This window comes from Adiantum capillus-veneris, chromosome 12 (assembly GCF_014529385.1).
Source record: "Adiantum capillus-veneris isolate H3 chromosome 12, ASM1452938v2, whole genome shotgun sequence".
NCBI lineage: Eukaryota > Viridiplantae > Streptophyta > Polypodiopsida > Polypodiales > Pteridaceae > Adiantum > Adiantum capillus-veneris.
In genome coordinates this window covers 155,099,698-155,114,833 of record NC_140942.1, presented here as the reverse complement: position 1 = coordinate 155,114,833, position 15,136 = coordinate 155,099,698, and the positions used below count along the sequence as shown (strand labels likewise).

Genomic DNA, 15,136 nt, shown 5'->3' with positions numbered 1-15,136 from the left:
GGCATCGATGGACAAAAATTGCTTCATAATGGAAGCTCTTAAAACTTTCCATGTTCATGGAGATTCACCGTTGGCTCGTAGGCTAGACCACCATTGCCTGGAGGAATTTTGAAAGTGCATAGCTACATGGTGTAGCTTAGAGGACTCCGTGAAGCCCTCATCTCCAAACGCCGCATCAAATTGTTGGATAAAGGCCAAGACTTTTTCCGTAGCACCAAATGTTGAGATGTCGAGCTCTACACCTTGAGCTGGCATCCACTACGGGTCTTGGCCGCCTACGGCATTTACTCACTGGCGCGTTAGGTGACCGACACGGAGGATCTCTGCCAGTGATTCTACAGCTGGAATACACTTATAGTGCCAGCCTAGTACGCTTCTAGCGAGTTCACACTTAGTGATCGCATGTACATATGTGCTACTTTTCAGCTTTAGCACTTAGTCATTTTGTACTCTCTTTTCTGTGAAGAAGAAGAAGAAGCTTTCCATCTCTGTGTGATTTGTGCTTGTCTTATGTAGCTCTCTTGCATCCTCATTCTTTACATGGTATCAGAGCCTGGTGCAGGCAAGAGAGGCTAAGAGAGCAAGAGCATCACAATCCCTTCGTTCGCAATCCACGACCGGGTTTTTCGCACAAGTTTCTGAACAGGTCTCCAAAGTGCAGTATACAGAGATTTACTGTACAAGTACAGTGGTTGTATGTACGCTTGATTGTGGACACTCGTTGAGTGTAGAAAGCGTTACAGGTACCACGATAGCAGGTTCAGCAGATTTGCAGGTTTTTGCAGATTGCAGCTATTTTGTCTTAGTGCTTCAAGATGTCTGAGGGTTTCAATCAGATTGTTACTGAGAAGCTTGAGAAAAATAACTACCCTGCATGGAAGTTCAGAATAACAAATTTCCTAAAAGGAAAAGGTTATTGGGACTATGTAGAAGGAGACAATGAAAAGGAACCAGAGATTCCCGAGGCAAATGCTACAGCAGAACAAAGGAAAGCTTTGAGGGACTGGCAACAAGGCCAAAGAAAAGTGATGTATTGGCTTTCTATGAGCATCACAGATGGCATGATGGGCTATCTACAGGATGCTAAAACCCCCGCCATTGCATCGAGAAACTTAGGCAGAGTGTTCGAGGTGAACACCAAGGCCAGGAAGCTTCAACTAAAGTCGGAGCTAAATCAGGTTAAGAGGAACAACCTCTCAATCAATGATTATGCCTTGAAGATCAAGAGTATCATTGAGGCTCTTGGATCTATTAAAGTCTCAGTGGAAGACGATGACATTGTCCGTGCATGCTTGGATGGTCTAGGAGATGAGTATGTACATTTTAGGTCTTCCATGAATACAAGAGACGACATCCGCGTGTTCCAAGATTTGATTTCTATGCTTATTCTTGAGGAGAAGAACCTTGACACATCTTCTTCTCATGGCAGAAATAATTCTGAACAGGCCTTCTATTCTAACTCCAACAGAGGTAGAGGTAGAGGTCGTGGTCGAGGCCCAAGGGGTTGCAGGGGCCAATTTCTGGAAGTTCAATCAAATCAAAACAATACAGGTGGCAGGGGAAACCAGTCTCAAGGCAGGGGGAGTCAAAGAGGTCGTGGTGCAGGATCAAGCAGGCAGCAACATACTCCAGATAGCAAAGAATGTTGGACTTGTGGTGAAAGAGGTCACATGTCACGTGACTGTCCAAAGGGAAAAGCAAGTGGAAAGAGAGAACAGGGCAACTATGCATCTACTAGCAGAGATGCAGATGACAGCAAAAACGAGCGCATGTTTGTTATGCAGCATGTAATGAATACAATGATTGCAAAGAATTCCACCCAAGATGATGTTTGGTATGTGGATTCAGGTGCCTCTAATCACATGACGTCTCGTGGAGAGTGGTTTAGAGATATGCGCAAACCAGATGTGTTAGGCTATGTGCAAACAGGAGATGACACAGCTCACCCCATTGCTCATGTAGGGGACATACCTCTAAATACGAAGAGTGGGAAATCAAAGTACTTAGCAGATGTACTTCATGTCCCAAACATTACAAAGAATCTTGTTTCTGTTGGACAAATGGTTGAGCAGGGTTTGCAGGTTCGCTTCAATCCAAATGGCTGTTATGTAGAAGATTTCTACAATGGCTGTAAGCTGATCACAGAGGGCAAATGTGTGGGCAGAATGTTTACACTGAATGTAGACATGCCTGAGGTAAAAGCTGCATTATTTGCATAGGGCACAGGTGTTGTGGCTGATGTTGACATTTGGCACAAACGCATTGGCCATGTCAATGAGCAGAGATTGCGCAGCATGCAATCAAAACAGATTGTAAAAGGTTTGCCCAAATTCAAGGTGGATGGTATGCATAAAATGTGTGCAGCATGCCACTTCGGAAAACAGTCAAAGGGCTCATTTCCACATGAGCGCAATGTATGTAAAAAGCCACTTGAGATGGTGCACACAGATGTTTGGGGTCCAACCGATACTGCAAGTATACATGGTTGCAGGTATTATGTATCTTTCATTGATGACCATACAAGGAAAGTATGGGTCTACTTCATGCGTAACAAAAGTGAAGTGTTTGGTCACTTTCAAGACTTCAAAGTCATGATTGAGAAGGAGACAGATATGCAAATCAAGACATTGAGGTCAGATGGAGGGGGAGAGTACTTCTCCAATGATTTTTTAGATTTTTTGCGAATGCATGGTATACGCAGGCAGTTTACATGCAGATATACTCCACAACAGAATGGGGTCGCAGAAAGGAAAAACGGGCACATTGCTGAGGTTGCACGTGCATTGATGAATGAGAAGAACATGCCTCATCATTTCTGGGCTGAAGCCGTAAATACAGTTGTGTACATTATGAACAGGACACCTACAGCTGCGGTGCATGATGTAACACCTGAGGAAAAGTTTACAGGTACAAAGCCTGATTTGGAACACTTGAAAGTGTTTGGCTGCATAGCTTACGTGCATGTACCAGATGAGTTGTGTAGGAAATTGGATCCTAAAGCAGAGAAATGTATTCTTGTGGGATATTCCCTTGAACAAAAGGGGTACAGGTGTTACAATCCTACTACACGAGAATTACGAGTGAGTAGAGATGTAGTCTTTGATGAGATGAGCAGCTGGTACAGTAATGCACATGGCACTATTTGGGCTGATGTAAAAGATGATGTGGTTGTACAAAATGTGAGGCCACAATCACAGGTTTTGAGTGGACCACAAGACTCCTCTTCTCGTGGCTCTGTTGAGAAACCATGGAATGGTAGACTACGTACGCAGGTTACTCCACCAATAGGTACAGGGAATTTATCACGAAAAGGAAAGGAAAAGGTTGATGAACCTCCCTTTATGGCTGATGCATCATCAGGTTTTTCACATGTAGACATGGATTCAGATGGTTCTGAACAAAGTCTTGATGAGGAATTTGGAATTCCGACTGTCAGGACACCTCGTGTAAGGAAAGTACAAGAAGATTCTAGAGGGCAAAAGAGTGACCCAGGACCGCGTAGATCTAATAGAGTCAGAAATCCAGTTCAGAAATTGACTTATGATGGGTATCTAGCGCATCACCAAGCCTACATGGCTAAGGTGATACAGGATGTGGAGCCCACATGTTTTGAGGATGCAGTTGGAAATGTGCATTGGGATGATGCAATGAATGAAGAGATGGCTGCATTGGAAGCAAACGACACATGGGAGTTGGTGCCATTGCCAAGTGGCAAGAAAGCTATTGGCTGTAAATGGGTGTATAAAACCAAGCATAAGGCTGATGGTAACATTGAGCGTCACAAGGCAAGGCTGGTCGCAAAGGGTTATGCACAGACGTATGGCATAGACTATGAGGAGACCTTTGCTCCAATGGCAAAGATGACGACTGTGAGAGCTGTCATAGCAGTGGCTGCATCTAGAGGATGGATTATGCATCAAATGGATGTAAAGAATGCCTTCTTGAATGGTGAGTTTCAAGAGGAAGTGTATATGGATCAGCCACCTGGTTATGTCGATCCAGGTTACCCAGATTATGTATGCAGACTTCTCAAAGCTTTGTATGGTTTGAAGCAGGGCTCTAGAGCATGGTATGATAGGATTGCCAAGTATCTTGTCAGTATTGGTTTTAGCAGAGCTCATGCTGATCATTCACTCTATGTACGTGAGAGTGATGTGGGGATTGTGGTCATTACCATATATGTAGATGACCTCATTATTGTTGGTGACAATGCTATGGAGATTGACCATGTGAAGGGTCTTCTCAAACAGGAGTTTGAAATGAAAGATTTAGGCGAGTTGCGCTACTTTCTTGGCATTGAGGTGATCAGGACTCCAGAGGGTGTATGGCTATCACAGAGACAATATGCTTTGGACATGTTGTCAAAGTATGGTATGGCTGATTGTAAGCCAATTTCTATTCCCTTGGATGTGAATGCAAAGCTGAGTGCAGAGAAGGGTGATGTTGTTGAGGATGTCAACATGTATAGGAAGATTGTGGGTAGTCTAATCTACTTGACTATCACGAGGCCAGACTTGAGCTACACAGTAGGCTTGGAGATTCAGTTCATGCAGCTTCCGAGGAAGCCACATTTGGATGGAGTACGACGCACACTTCGGTATGTGCAAGGGACTCTTGACTACGCATTGTTCTATGCAGCAGATGCGCCATTAGCATTGTATGGGTAGAAATTGCTCTTTGCTTTCATGTCAAGTAGGTGATAGGGACACTATTTTGGCTGTATCTCATATACCATTATGAATTAGCTCAAACCCCTTGAATAACAAATTAACTGCATCATTTAGAGAATTTAAATTTTCATGTGTCATTTGAAAATTCTGCTTGAGTGAAGAGTTATGATCAAAATACAACGTGCTTCCCATTGCACTATCAATATTTTGGACTCCAGGCTTCCTAGAGAGCCACTATATAGACTTGGATGGAAAATCGAAAAATCAATACCTTGATTAGACATGCAAAGAAATGTATTTAGATCAGCATTATTACTCTATGACTGTGAGTTATTGATCGTTCTTTGTACACGATTACTTATACTTGTAGGGATGCTAATAAGAAGGAGTCCCATATAGAGTTTTGGGTTTGATAAGAGGCTCATTTATGTTTTATGGTTTGTTTTGTTAAGCTGATTTCATGTGTTTGATATCCTGGATACACTTATGTGTGGATGTATGGTTAGCCAAACCAAAATGTATGGATGGTGTTGTTCATGTCATCGTTGTTAGCACAAATCTCATACGTGTGAAGTGATGTGACAAGTTGTTAGTCAATGTTGTAGGGCTGAGCTTGATCCATTTCTATGAGATCAAACATCCCCTTTTGTAAGTCATGTGCGAATCTAGAAATAGGAAAAAGTTGTTTTGCACTTATATAGGACCTTATGTCATATTATTGATATAAGTGATAGGGCACGCTTTTTTGCATCATGATTGGGTTACTGGGATTATTTTTTATGATGCATGGAACCTCAAAGATAGTTGTGGATGTCTCATGTGCATTTGTGTACGACTTTTCACCCATTTTATGTCAAACTAGATCTATGTGCAAAGGGGGTGGGGGGAGATGACATGCGGTCGTGGCACACCATTTACATATGGATAAAAACTTTAAAAATAATTCTTTGATATTTTTTTTAGTCTCTCGTTGAACTTATTTGTATGCATAAAAATTTGTCCTTTAAGGGCTACGTTTGTTGGCTCAGCTTTTAGTGAGGAATATGGTTAATGGTGGTCAGGGACTAGATATCCCTTATGGTTTTTGCTGTGAATTTCAATTGTGGAAGTTGGTGGGGATTTTGGAGACTTTTATTATTTATAGTTGTGGTTATGCTAAATTTGTGTACCCATGTTATGTACTAAGGTGGTTTGGCGGGATGGGTGTGCATCACTCAAAGTAGGGTGGAGTTCTCGCCCATGTGATGAGAGTTGGATTATAGTTTAAGATTTTGGATTGGATTAGGAAGTGGCTTTGATGGTTTATGTCACAATTTAAGGGTAGAGACCATATACAACCTAATTCCATGATTGGATTGGATCATGAAGATGTTTGTATGGTTTATGTCAAACGTGTAATGGTAGAGACACCGTACAAGCTAATTGCCTTCTTTGAAAGGAGTGTTTGTGCATATGCAAGATGCTATTTTGGTTGAACTCATGTGTTATGTTTCTCATGGCAGCATTGATACAAGATTAGAATCACCTACATCACTTAGATTTAAATGAAAGGTTTGATGACCTGGTGCTTTGTTGGATTGGCGGTGTTACCTAGATCTTCCTCTGTTTTTGTTAGGTTCATCTACACAGTTAGTGCATCAGGGTTGAATGAGCTACACGGTTAATGCATCAGGGATCTTGCCTTGGCTTGGTCTAAACACGCGGTGTGGCACCTAAACTAGTATAGTTGGCATTGATTTCCTACCATTTGTTGGTATTTAGAATATTTTTAGATCTTGGATTCACAAAGGGAGGCAAAGCGACCTTGGCTTATGTCTGGCTTATGTAAGTTGGAGGTGTTCTGACTCGCTCTAGTTAAAATGAAATTTTGTATGTTCATACTAGGAGCGAATGTGGATGGGCGGGCTGGTCGATCCACACATGATGTGGTGCTTCTACTTCGTCATTTTTGGTTTTGAAGTTAATATTCATTAACTCACTGTTTTCCCATTTCATTTGGATGAGATGTTTAAAGATTTTGTTTTTTTCATTCTCTTATGTCATCTGTGCATTCAATTTCACCCTCAACTTCTCTGTGTGTGTGTGTGTGTTCCCATAATGCAGCGTCACTCATATTCATACCCTCCACTTTGTCATTTTCTTAGGTACACTAAATTATTTATACACCTTCAAGGGTAGAACTAGTTGCTAGATACTCATGGATTAAACTAAAGGCTAGATCGGGTGCTGAGAACTCCTCCCGGTATGTTATTACTTCCCCACTAATGTATAATGAATTGTATAAAAGTGTAAATTGCATAACTCTTGCATGGACTCTTGGGGAGAGGTATCTCCGCAAGGGATGCACTATATAATCATGTTAATATACCACGTGACTTTAGCGAGAGGGATTTTCAAACGCAAAACTTTTGAGCAATTTAACAGAGATGCCTTAAAATAAGAGGTTTTATATTCCATTTTGGAAAAGAATTCATACAACAAGGGGGCATTTTAATGATTCAAACATGTCAAAAAAGGGTTTTTTAAATTCCCCCACAAATACACATTATATATGGAGTACCAAATAGTGGACCCCCCAAGGGTATCTCTTAAGCATCAAAATCAATTCTAAGATATTCCCCTTGAATTTCAAGGGCACAATATGACATTAAATTTCCAAGTCATGAACATGGATAGGGCAGGGATGTGGCTCTAACACGAGTGGTTGCATGGGTTGCATTCTTCATTACATTGTAGCTCTTTGCACAATGTTTTAGTGCTTGAAGCCAATGGCTCAAACAATTTACTATTGGGCATCCCTTTGTTACCATAATACATGACACAAGAGCTCCCATTTGTATTGGTTGACCCACAAAAGAAGTGGTACTCTTGACTAGTACAGCTTGAGAAGCCACATGGAGCTACACATGGATATCTTCAATTGACGAGGTGTCACATAGGCACTAAGCGATAAATAATCTCCAATTATACTAGAGGGATTATATACAAAGACACAAAAAGAGACATCTGTTATGAGATTGGGCACCCTTGTATTATATGTGGTTAGCTACAATTGGGATAACTGGAGCGTAATGGGTAATTACTGTGTTGTGTTTCTATTTGTTACGAACGGTGAGTTAATGACTTGTAGATTAGAGTTCGGGGAGTTGATAAGAAGGTATCGGAAATAAATAAATTCATTGGCCATTTTATATTTGCATAGTGTTCTTTCAATAAGCCACTGTGACTGTTTTGTAAATAAGATAGTGAGAATTCACCCTAAAAGGGTCATGCAATAAGTGATATGCTCCACTCATAACTAAAGTGGAACTAAGTGTAAAACAGGGGCCTCCAATTTTTGGCTCCAACAAGTAATATAAAATATTAAATACCAAACTCCAGAGGAGGTGTGTGGAGTTTGGGGCAACCTTTAGGCCTTTCTTGTGTAGATGCTCAAAATTTCCCTATCCCTTCTATTAACCTATGTCTTGGGCTATGGAGTTTCTCTATGTCACCTTCTTGTGTAAAAGTGTGTAAGAGTTTGTCATTTCCTTCTTCTCTTTGTGTACTACTATGTGTAGATATGTCGACATCTCAGTCTCTTTCTTTCTCTATCAACATCTTCCCCTACTATCTCTCTCTTTTCCCTTCTCCATCAAGGCAAAGTCAATGGTTGAATTTCATGGCCAAAGGTGGAAGCCCACCCTTGCTCCCAACAATGGTATTAGAGATTCTGGTTGGATGGAAATTGGCAATTCATTTAAATTTTTAAGAGCAATTTGAGAATCAAGGCTAATCGACAACGACTAATCGAAAAACCGACAAATTAATTTTTCTTATTCACAATCAAATAGGGGGTATCCAACTAGAGAAAAATGGGAAAATCTCCAGAATCTTTGAAAATGCTCTCCCTCGATTTCCAAGTGAGTATGCAGGTCGAAGGTAGAGTCGGGTGAGATGAGAGCACGTCGCCTCCATGCGGGGTGAGGGATGAGGAGAAACTAGCGGGGACTAGAGGCGCAAGGATAGCAAAGCAAAAATGCAGCTGAGACTTATAAGCGGAAAAAAACGCAGTTGCAAAGAGGGGTAATCAGTAAAGGGCGTTGAAGCTTTCAGCGACATAGCGTTGGCGGAATGGTTAGGTCAGCGCCCCTTACTATTTAAAACGTCACACGTTCGAAACTTGTTCGAGTTGTTGCTTTTGTCCTCTGGACCTAGCAGCACACAATGGGATCTGTTGAGATTCCGTACTAATAGAATGGGGAATGAGCCAATAGGGGTTACCAGTTGGTATATCAATTTGACAACTAAATCTTGTGGATTGTGAATGCAAAAGAGCGAGAGTTGAAGAAGCAAGATATTTTGGATTGGGCATCGAATTTGAGAAGATTAATTGAGTTAATTGAAATTAATTAGAAATTTTTGCTTGTCTATGGTCAAAACTAGCATGTGCCTCAATTAATTTAAGACAACTAATTTTGAGTATGTGTAAATAATATAGACAAGGGAAGAAAATAATCGGATCTTGAAGACGCTCGAAATAGAGAAAAGTATTTAATTGTGTTGGTAAAGCAACATGAAGGCTCTAAAAGGGCATCACAGAACTGACAGAGAGCAAGGGGGAAATCTAACATATCTTTGAGGATTCATTCAAAAGCCAACTCAGGCTCGTCGAGGTAACTTAAGCTGTGATCGTAATTTTGAGGGCGATCCTTGGATTCAAAATCGCCACAAAGGAGAAATTAGAGAGAGATGGAAGTCAAGAAGGAGCCCTTGGAGAAATGAATCAAGAATTATTCTCTGCATAAACTTCCCATGGAAAGCAAACTTATCAAAATCCAACCAAATTGGCTCACACCTGTCGTGTGAAGCCGAGTTTACACACCCCCAAGCCAAGCCGTCGACCTGCACCAAAAAGCTCAGACTCATTTGCGAACAAGGTTGCCTTGGACCGCTGGTCAACTTCTTGGTCGTGCATGCACGCCAGAATTACTTTTGCAAGTCACCCTCAACGTTTCTCTTCCTTGCTCGTCGCTTTCGGCCACTACAGCTCATTGCCAATTATTTTTTTACATGCATTCGATCATATTCAACTTAAGTTAAATTAAAAAAGATCTTAGTAAATCATTGTACGTCACCCATTGCAAGCCCAAAATTAAATCTAGCGGCCATGCTTCACCAGAAACCAAATACCCCATCGTCCCAGAATCCCTTACTGCTTTAAATTCTTTGATTGGTCACTGGACTCAAGAAATCCCCTATCATCAACAACTTTTGGCCACCCAATTCGAGAACCCGCTTACAATACTTTGGCCGTCGGGTCTCGCTGCTTAGTGAAGCCTTTGTTTTAGATTAAAACTCAAGGCCACATACTATCAAATTTATTTGACCATTGCATAACCACAAACCCTTTCACTCCCGCCGACTTGATTTCTTCGAACTACAAATTGAAAATTTCTCCCACCAAGGCCTTTGCAGCTGGCCTCCCAAGTCAATGCATCAATGACATTGGTCCTAGGTAATCATTAGAACGCAAGCTACTACTTCCAAGTTCTTTTGGAATGATAATGTGAACATCGAAACTGATGTGCAAGTTAGTTCTCTTATTGGATTGTATAGTGAAATTTGGAATTTCAAAATTGGGTCTGAGATCATTGTACAATTTGTATACCGCTAATGCTGATGATATTGAAAAGCTCTCGAAGTGGATAGAAATTGTCAAAAGGGCTTGCAAAGAAGCCTACTAGATCTGACAACCAGGTAAATTAATTTAAACTTATTACATTTTCTTGTGTAAAAAAAGTAAAAAAAAAAATCGTGTCTTTTGAGCACATTTTGGAGCCCAATTTGCACTAGGCTCCCTTGTTAATCGGATGGTACTTCTCTCCATGATTATACACAAGTTTTTGCCATGTATATCAAATGACTTTTATACTACTAACTCTCCATAAATCAATGGAGTTTTCTCTATCTGCATGTTGTAGATGTGGCACTGATATGATAGTGTATCCTCCGAACACATGTCTGTATTTGAAGCCATTTGGACAAACTGACCACCAACAATAAAAAGGTCGCAAATTGGTGAGATTTTCTTGTGTTGGTTTTACAAGAAATAAAGTGGCTCGCACTCTCCTGCTCGCTTGTTCTTATTTTATTAAGAAAAATCTTTGAATTTGTCAAAATCTTCATAGTCTCCACCCACCTCATCTCATGAGAGGTGTTGTTATTGCTAATCAAAATTGTAACTCTAAAGTCTCAACCCTTTCACTCTCCACTAGTGATGTAGGAAGGGTAAGCTTAGCCATCCTAACCACTCGCCACTTGTGTTCAAGACCTCCTTTCATAATAATAAAACAAATCCTTTCATGGCAATTTAAAAAGAAAGGGTTGTCGCCTTTGCTGCCTCCTTCCTTAGTAGGTTGGCACACATTTCTCTTTGACCAAAATCTAGCAAGATACCTCTTGAAATTGAGAAGTTTGAAGAAAAATAAAGCTAGTTTGAAGAAAAATAATAGCCCTTTACTTTCCCTCGTCACTTTCAACCCTTTCCTTTTCCTTCCTTCTCATTATAGTAACAGGAATGAGCCTATTTTTTGATTTAAAATGAATTGGGGCCGATCAAACAAAAAAATCTCACTCTTATGGATACATACCTTGTGAATGAATACTCTGCCACCGCAGTTGTGTAGTCGTCGCGGTTGCCAAGGTAGAGAGCGTCTCTTCCAGTGGAGTTCATGTAGCTGGTGGGCGTCAGAGTGGAGGGAAGAGGCCGAAGCTCCAAGGTGGAGATGAAGGGCGCATCTCCGTCAGGGCTACTACGCGCAAGGCACACGTCGATGCTGTCGTGTTGGGCGCGCACGTACATCTCATGAGACCACCACGTCGTGTTGCCAAAGAAAGGCAGTTTCACGTCGGTCCACTTATCAGCATCGATGAGCAGCTGGAAGCGGTAGCTGCCATCCACACTCTGCGGCTTGTAGAGCGGGGAAGCTCCGGCCCAGAATGAGGCTCGTACCAGAAAAAACGCCTTGCTCTTAACCATGCTGTTTGACAAGCTATAACAGTACTTGCTTGCATTCCCGGCAAACAATCGCATTCTACTTAGCAGTTTGTCAGAATGCGTGCCTACCTCCACAGGTTCTCCTTCCTGCATAATGCTTGCGTCTGGCACCCAATCGATCCCATTGTTGTCAGTGTATGTAGGAGATGAAGGCTCTGCGCCGCAATCTAAGCTGATGAAGCCTGCCAAGTACATCATGGCACGGTCTTAATATAAGTCTTACACATAACAATCGCACAATTAGAATCAGACAGATGGAATAACAATTCGTGGCATTCTACATTAATCCACTAATAATTATAAGGTAATTACCATCTTGGGCTCTGACAGAACAGCCCGGCCAAAGTAGCAATATGGCCTGAAAAACGATGATAGACAGCGTGATTGAGGTCAGCAGGCTGAGAATTGTCATAATTATGAAGAGGTTAAAAATAGTAATGGTGCTGCGGGCAGATCAGGTTGAACGACATTCAATATAGACAGACTTGATTAGGGATTTGGTAGATTAGGATAATAGGGGACATTAATTGGAGATGAGAACGCAGATAATTAACACATCAAAGTACTTTGAGATTATAATCATAATTAGAGTAGCAGCGGAGAAGGCGGAGAACGACCAGCTGAGGTGCCCTCGATGTAATTCATGCTAGCAAGGTTAGCAGGAGCTGGAATTTATGGTGTTACCAGAAAGAAGAAGAGAAGAGACGAAGAAGAAGAAAGGAGAGGATTCTCGGGAGAGAATGGCTTATCATACTGGCATCATGGCAGTTGTATGGCTTCATGTTGAATTGTCTTATCATACTGGCATCATGGCAGTGGCATGGCTTCATGTTGAATTGTCTCCTCTTATAATTTTTGTCATTGACTTTTCGAAAAATAATATCCTTTCGGGCCCTTCCTCTAAGGATATTAGCGTTATTACATTTGAAAGTCTTTAAAACCCTTAGTTACACACAGCTGAAAAAGTCCAGTTTCAAAAAAGACTTACGGTCGATTTACTTAGCCTTTGGCACTCATTGCACTACATGTAAAAATGCCCTCATATAACATTTGTTATAAAAAAAAAACAATACAGAGCCATGTGACCTCGCCCTTTAAAGTATTTCCCATGACCATAAAGTTCCACAATGTAAACTATCATTAGATATGGTATGCTCTAATGGAAAGTAATAGTACTTGAAATTTACAATGCAGGTGTATTGTAAGTGTTTCGTTACAATTCAGTCAATGTCCAACCCTCGCAAGATTAGAGAAAGATGAGAGTTAGTAGATGTGAATAGTATGGTGTTGCAAATATCATGTGATTGATGGAGTAATGCATTAAGCGTGCACATGTTGTGTCCATTAAAATATTAAAAAACAATACGTCTCTATATTGGTGGAAAGATAGCACCATCCTCACCCTAGTGTTATAAACCGTAGGGAACGTGTCCTTCCCCCATGAGCTTGTTATCTCCTCCAGTGTTGGAGAGTTGGGACATGCTTCTCCTCTAGTGTTGAAGGGCTCAAACGACCTCTAAGCCAGAATCTCATCATGGATTTGCTTTCCTTCATCAATGGTTTCCATTGCAGATCCACTCCTTATTTTGTTGTACCTTTGTACATCTCTACTAGCATAAGATAGCTACTAGTAGAGACCTCATGTATTTGCTTTCCTTTGTCAATGGTTTCCATTACAAATCCACTCATTGTTTTGTTCTACCTTTGTACGTCTCTATTAGCATTCGATAGCTGCTATTACCTTACTCTGCATACCTTATCTTCCATCTATTATCCATGCAACCTGGTTTAGTCGTCCCTCTATTGCCTCAGCATCATGTAGACTATAGCATTCACTCAAGCAATCTATGTCAAGCCAAGGGCAAGAGGCTAGGGGCCAATCTAAACGGCTCGAGGGTGCCTATATAAAAGGAGTGGATGGGTGGAGAGTAGGGGTTCAGGCTCCCTTTGGTCTAAAGCTGTATCACAACTAAACTTTGTCGAGGAGCCAAATTTAGAAAAGAAGCGTGCATGAAGGATTTCTAAGTTGGGCTCTTGACGAGAAGAAGACCGTATGCAACATCACTTTAAGCAGGCGGGTAGTGACAACAGGGCAAGCGTCATATCACAAGAAAATGAGCTCGGTGGGCTCGTGTTGGGGTGGGGAGTAATTTTTGTCTCTAATTGCATGGCCTCTCTCAGCCATCGTACAACACACTGCCCTTGACTTTGTTTCTCTTGCATAGCTCGCCTTCGCCATTGCTTTGTCGAGCTTGACATTTTCCCACTTGGGGCACCCAAAGGTTAGACTTTAGAGCGAAGTTTTTTTTTATAAAAAGAATAGTATGGGAGGGTGCCCACAACCAGCATCCCCCCCCCCGATCCCCCACTTGCTCTCTTGAACTACAAACTCAACTAGCCTCCGGATGAAGGTAGTCGAGGCACAAAGAAAAAGGGCAGCTCTCTAATTGCTGCAAATATCTACAAGCTCCTTCTATATTATACTCATTTATACAAGAGATTCCTTTGAATCTCATGCCTTCCTTCTAAGGATCCCTTATCATTTTTCTTACCAAGTAAAAGAGGTGACGATGGTGACCCCTAGAGCAACAATCAACATCTCACCCTCCTGACCAAATGCGCTCACACGCTGACCTGCAAACGGAGCAACCATCCACAAATATATAAAAAAGGCTCCACCTCCTGCTCTAGCGCGATCCCATCTGGTATTCCCCCCCACTTGGCAATGGCGTTGGCGTATTCCTCACTTGGCACTGACGCTCGTCTTTCCCTCTGCTTTGTAGGCTTCACGTACTTTCTCTCTAAATATTAGTTGATTTTACTTCTTTTAATTTAATCCCAACAGGTACCCCCTACTTGCTATAAATTCAAAAAAAGTTCAGAGCATTCTCGCAATTCCAGCAACTTACGAAAAGACGTTCTAAACATCATACACGTAAGCATAGTTTTGACCTTCTTTATTGGTGAAGACTTTGACTGGCAAATCAATATCAACCATGGGTTCAGTCACAAAAAGGTGGTAACATCTCGCAAAACCCTTTTTGCAATCTTCAACCTAATAATTCTTAGAAGTTAGATTAGCCACAACCTTTTCTCACGGGCTTTTAAATATTGGAAAAACTCACAATTGGATGGTGATTTACAAATATTGCCACAGGACATCAATGATTGTCTATAACTTGGAGGTATTGAATTAGCAAGACTAATTAATGTCATAGCCGATTTTGAACTACTCGCGATTTTCTCTAAGTTACATCTTTTCTCTTGCTAGCACATCACAAAATGCCATGGATTTACATATTGAAATGCAACATACATTTAATTTTGACAATCCTGCACGAGTTCCACCTTCTCTTGTGCCCCTCGATCAGCTACTCTCATAGAGGAAATCCGCGTGTTAGCATACGTTGTCGTGCCGCTCCGCTTC

At 41.3% G+C, this 15,136-nt stretch overlaps 1 protein-coding gene across 1 annotated transcript in view; it reads right to left on the bottom strand.

Moving 5' to 3' along the window:
- LOC147446721 (putative LRR receptor-like serine/threonine-protein kinase At1g05700) overlaps positions 1-12,386 on the bottom strand; it is a 33,875-nt gene extending 21,489 nt beyond the window's left edge. The window contains exons 1-2 of the mRNA XM_086526291.1: positions 12,022-12,386; positions 11,303-11,891 (exon numbers count right to left, since the gene is read on the bottom strand). Coding sequence (XP_086382417.1) covers positions 11,303-11,891; positions 12,022-12,121 — 689 coding nt within the window. The 5' untranslated portion in view covers positions 12,122-12,386. The remainder of the gene's footprint in view (positions 1-11,302; positions 11,892-12,021) is intronic.
- Positions 12,387-15,136: the final 2,750 nt, after the last annotated feature.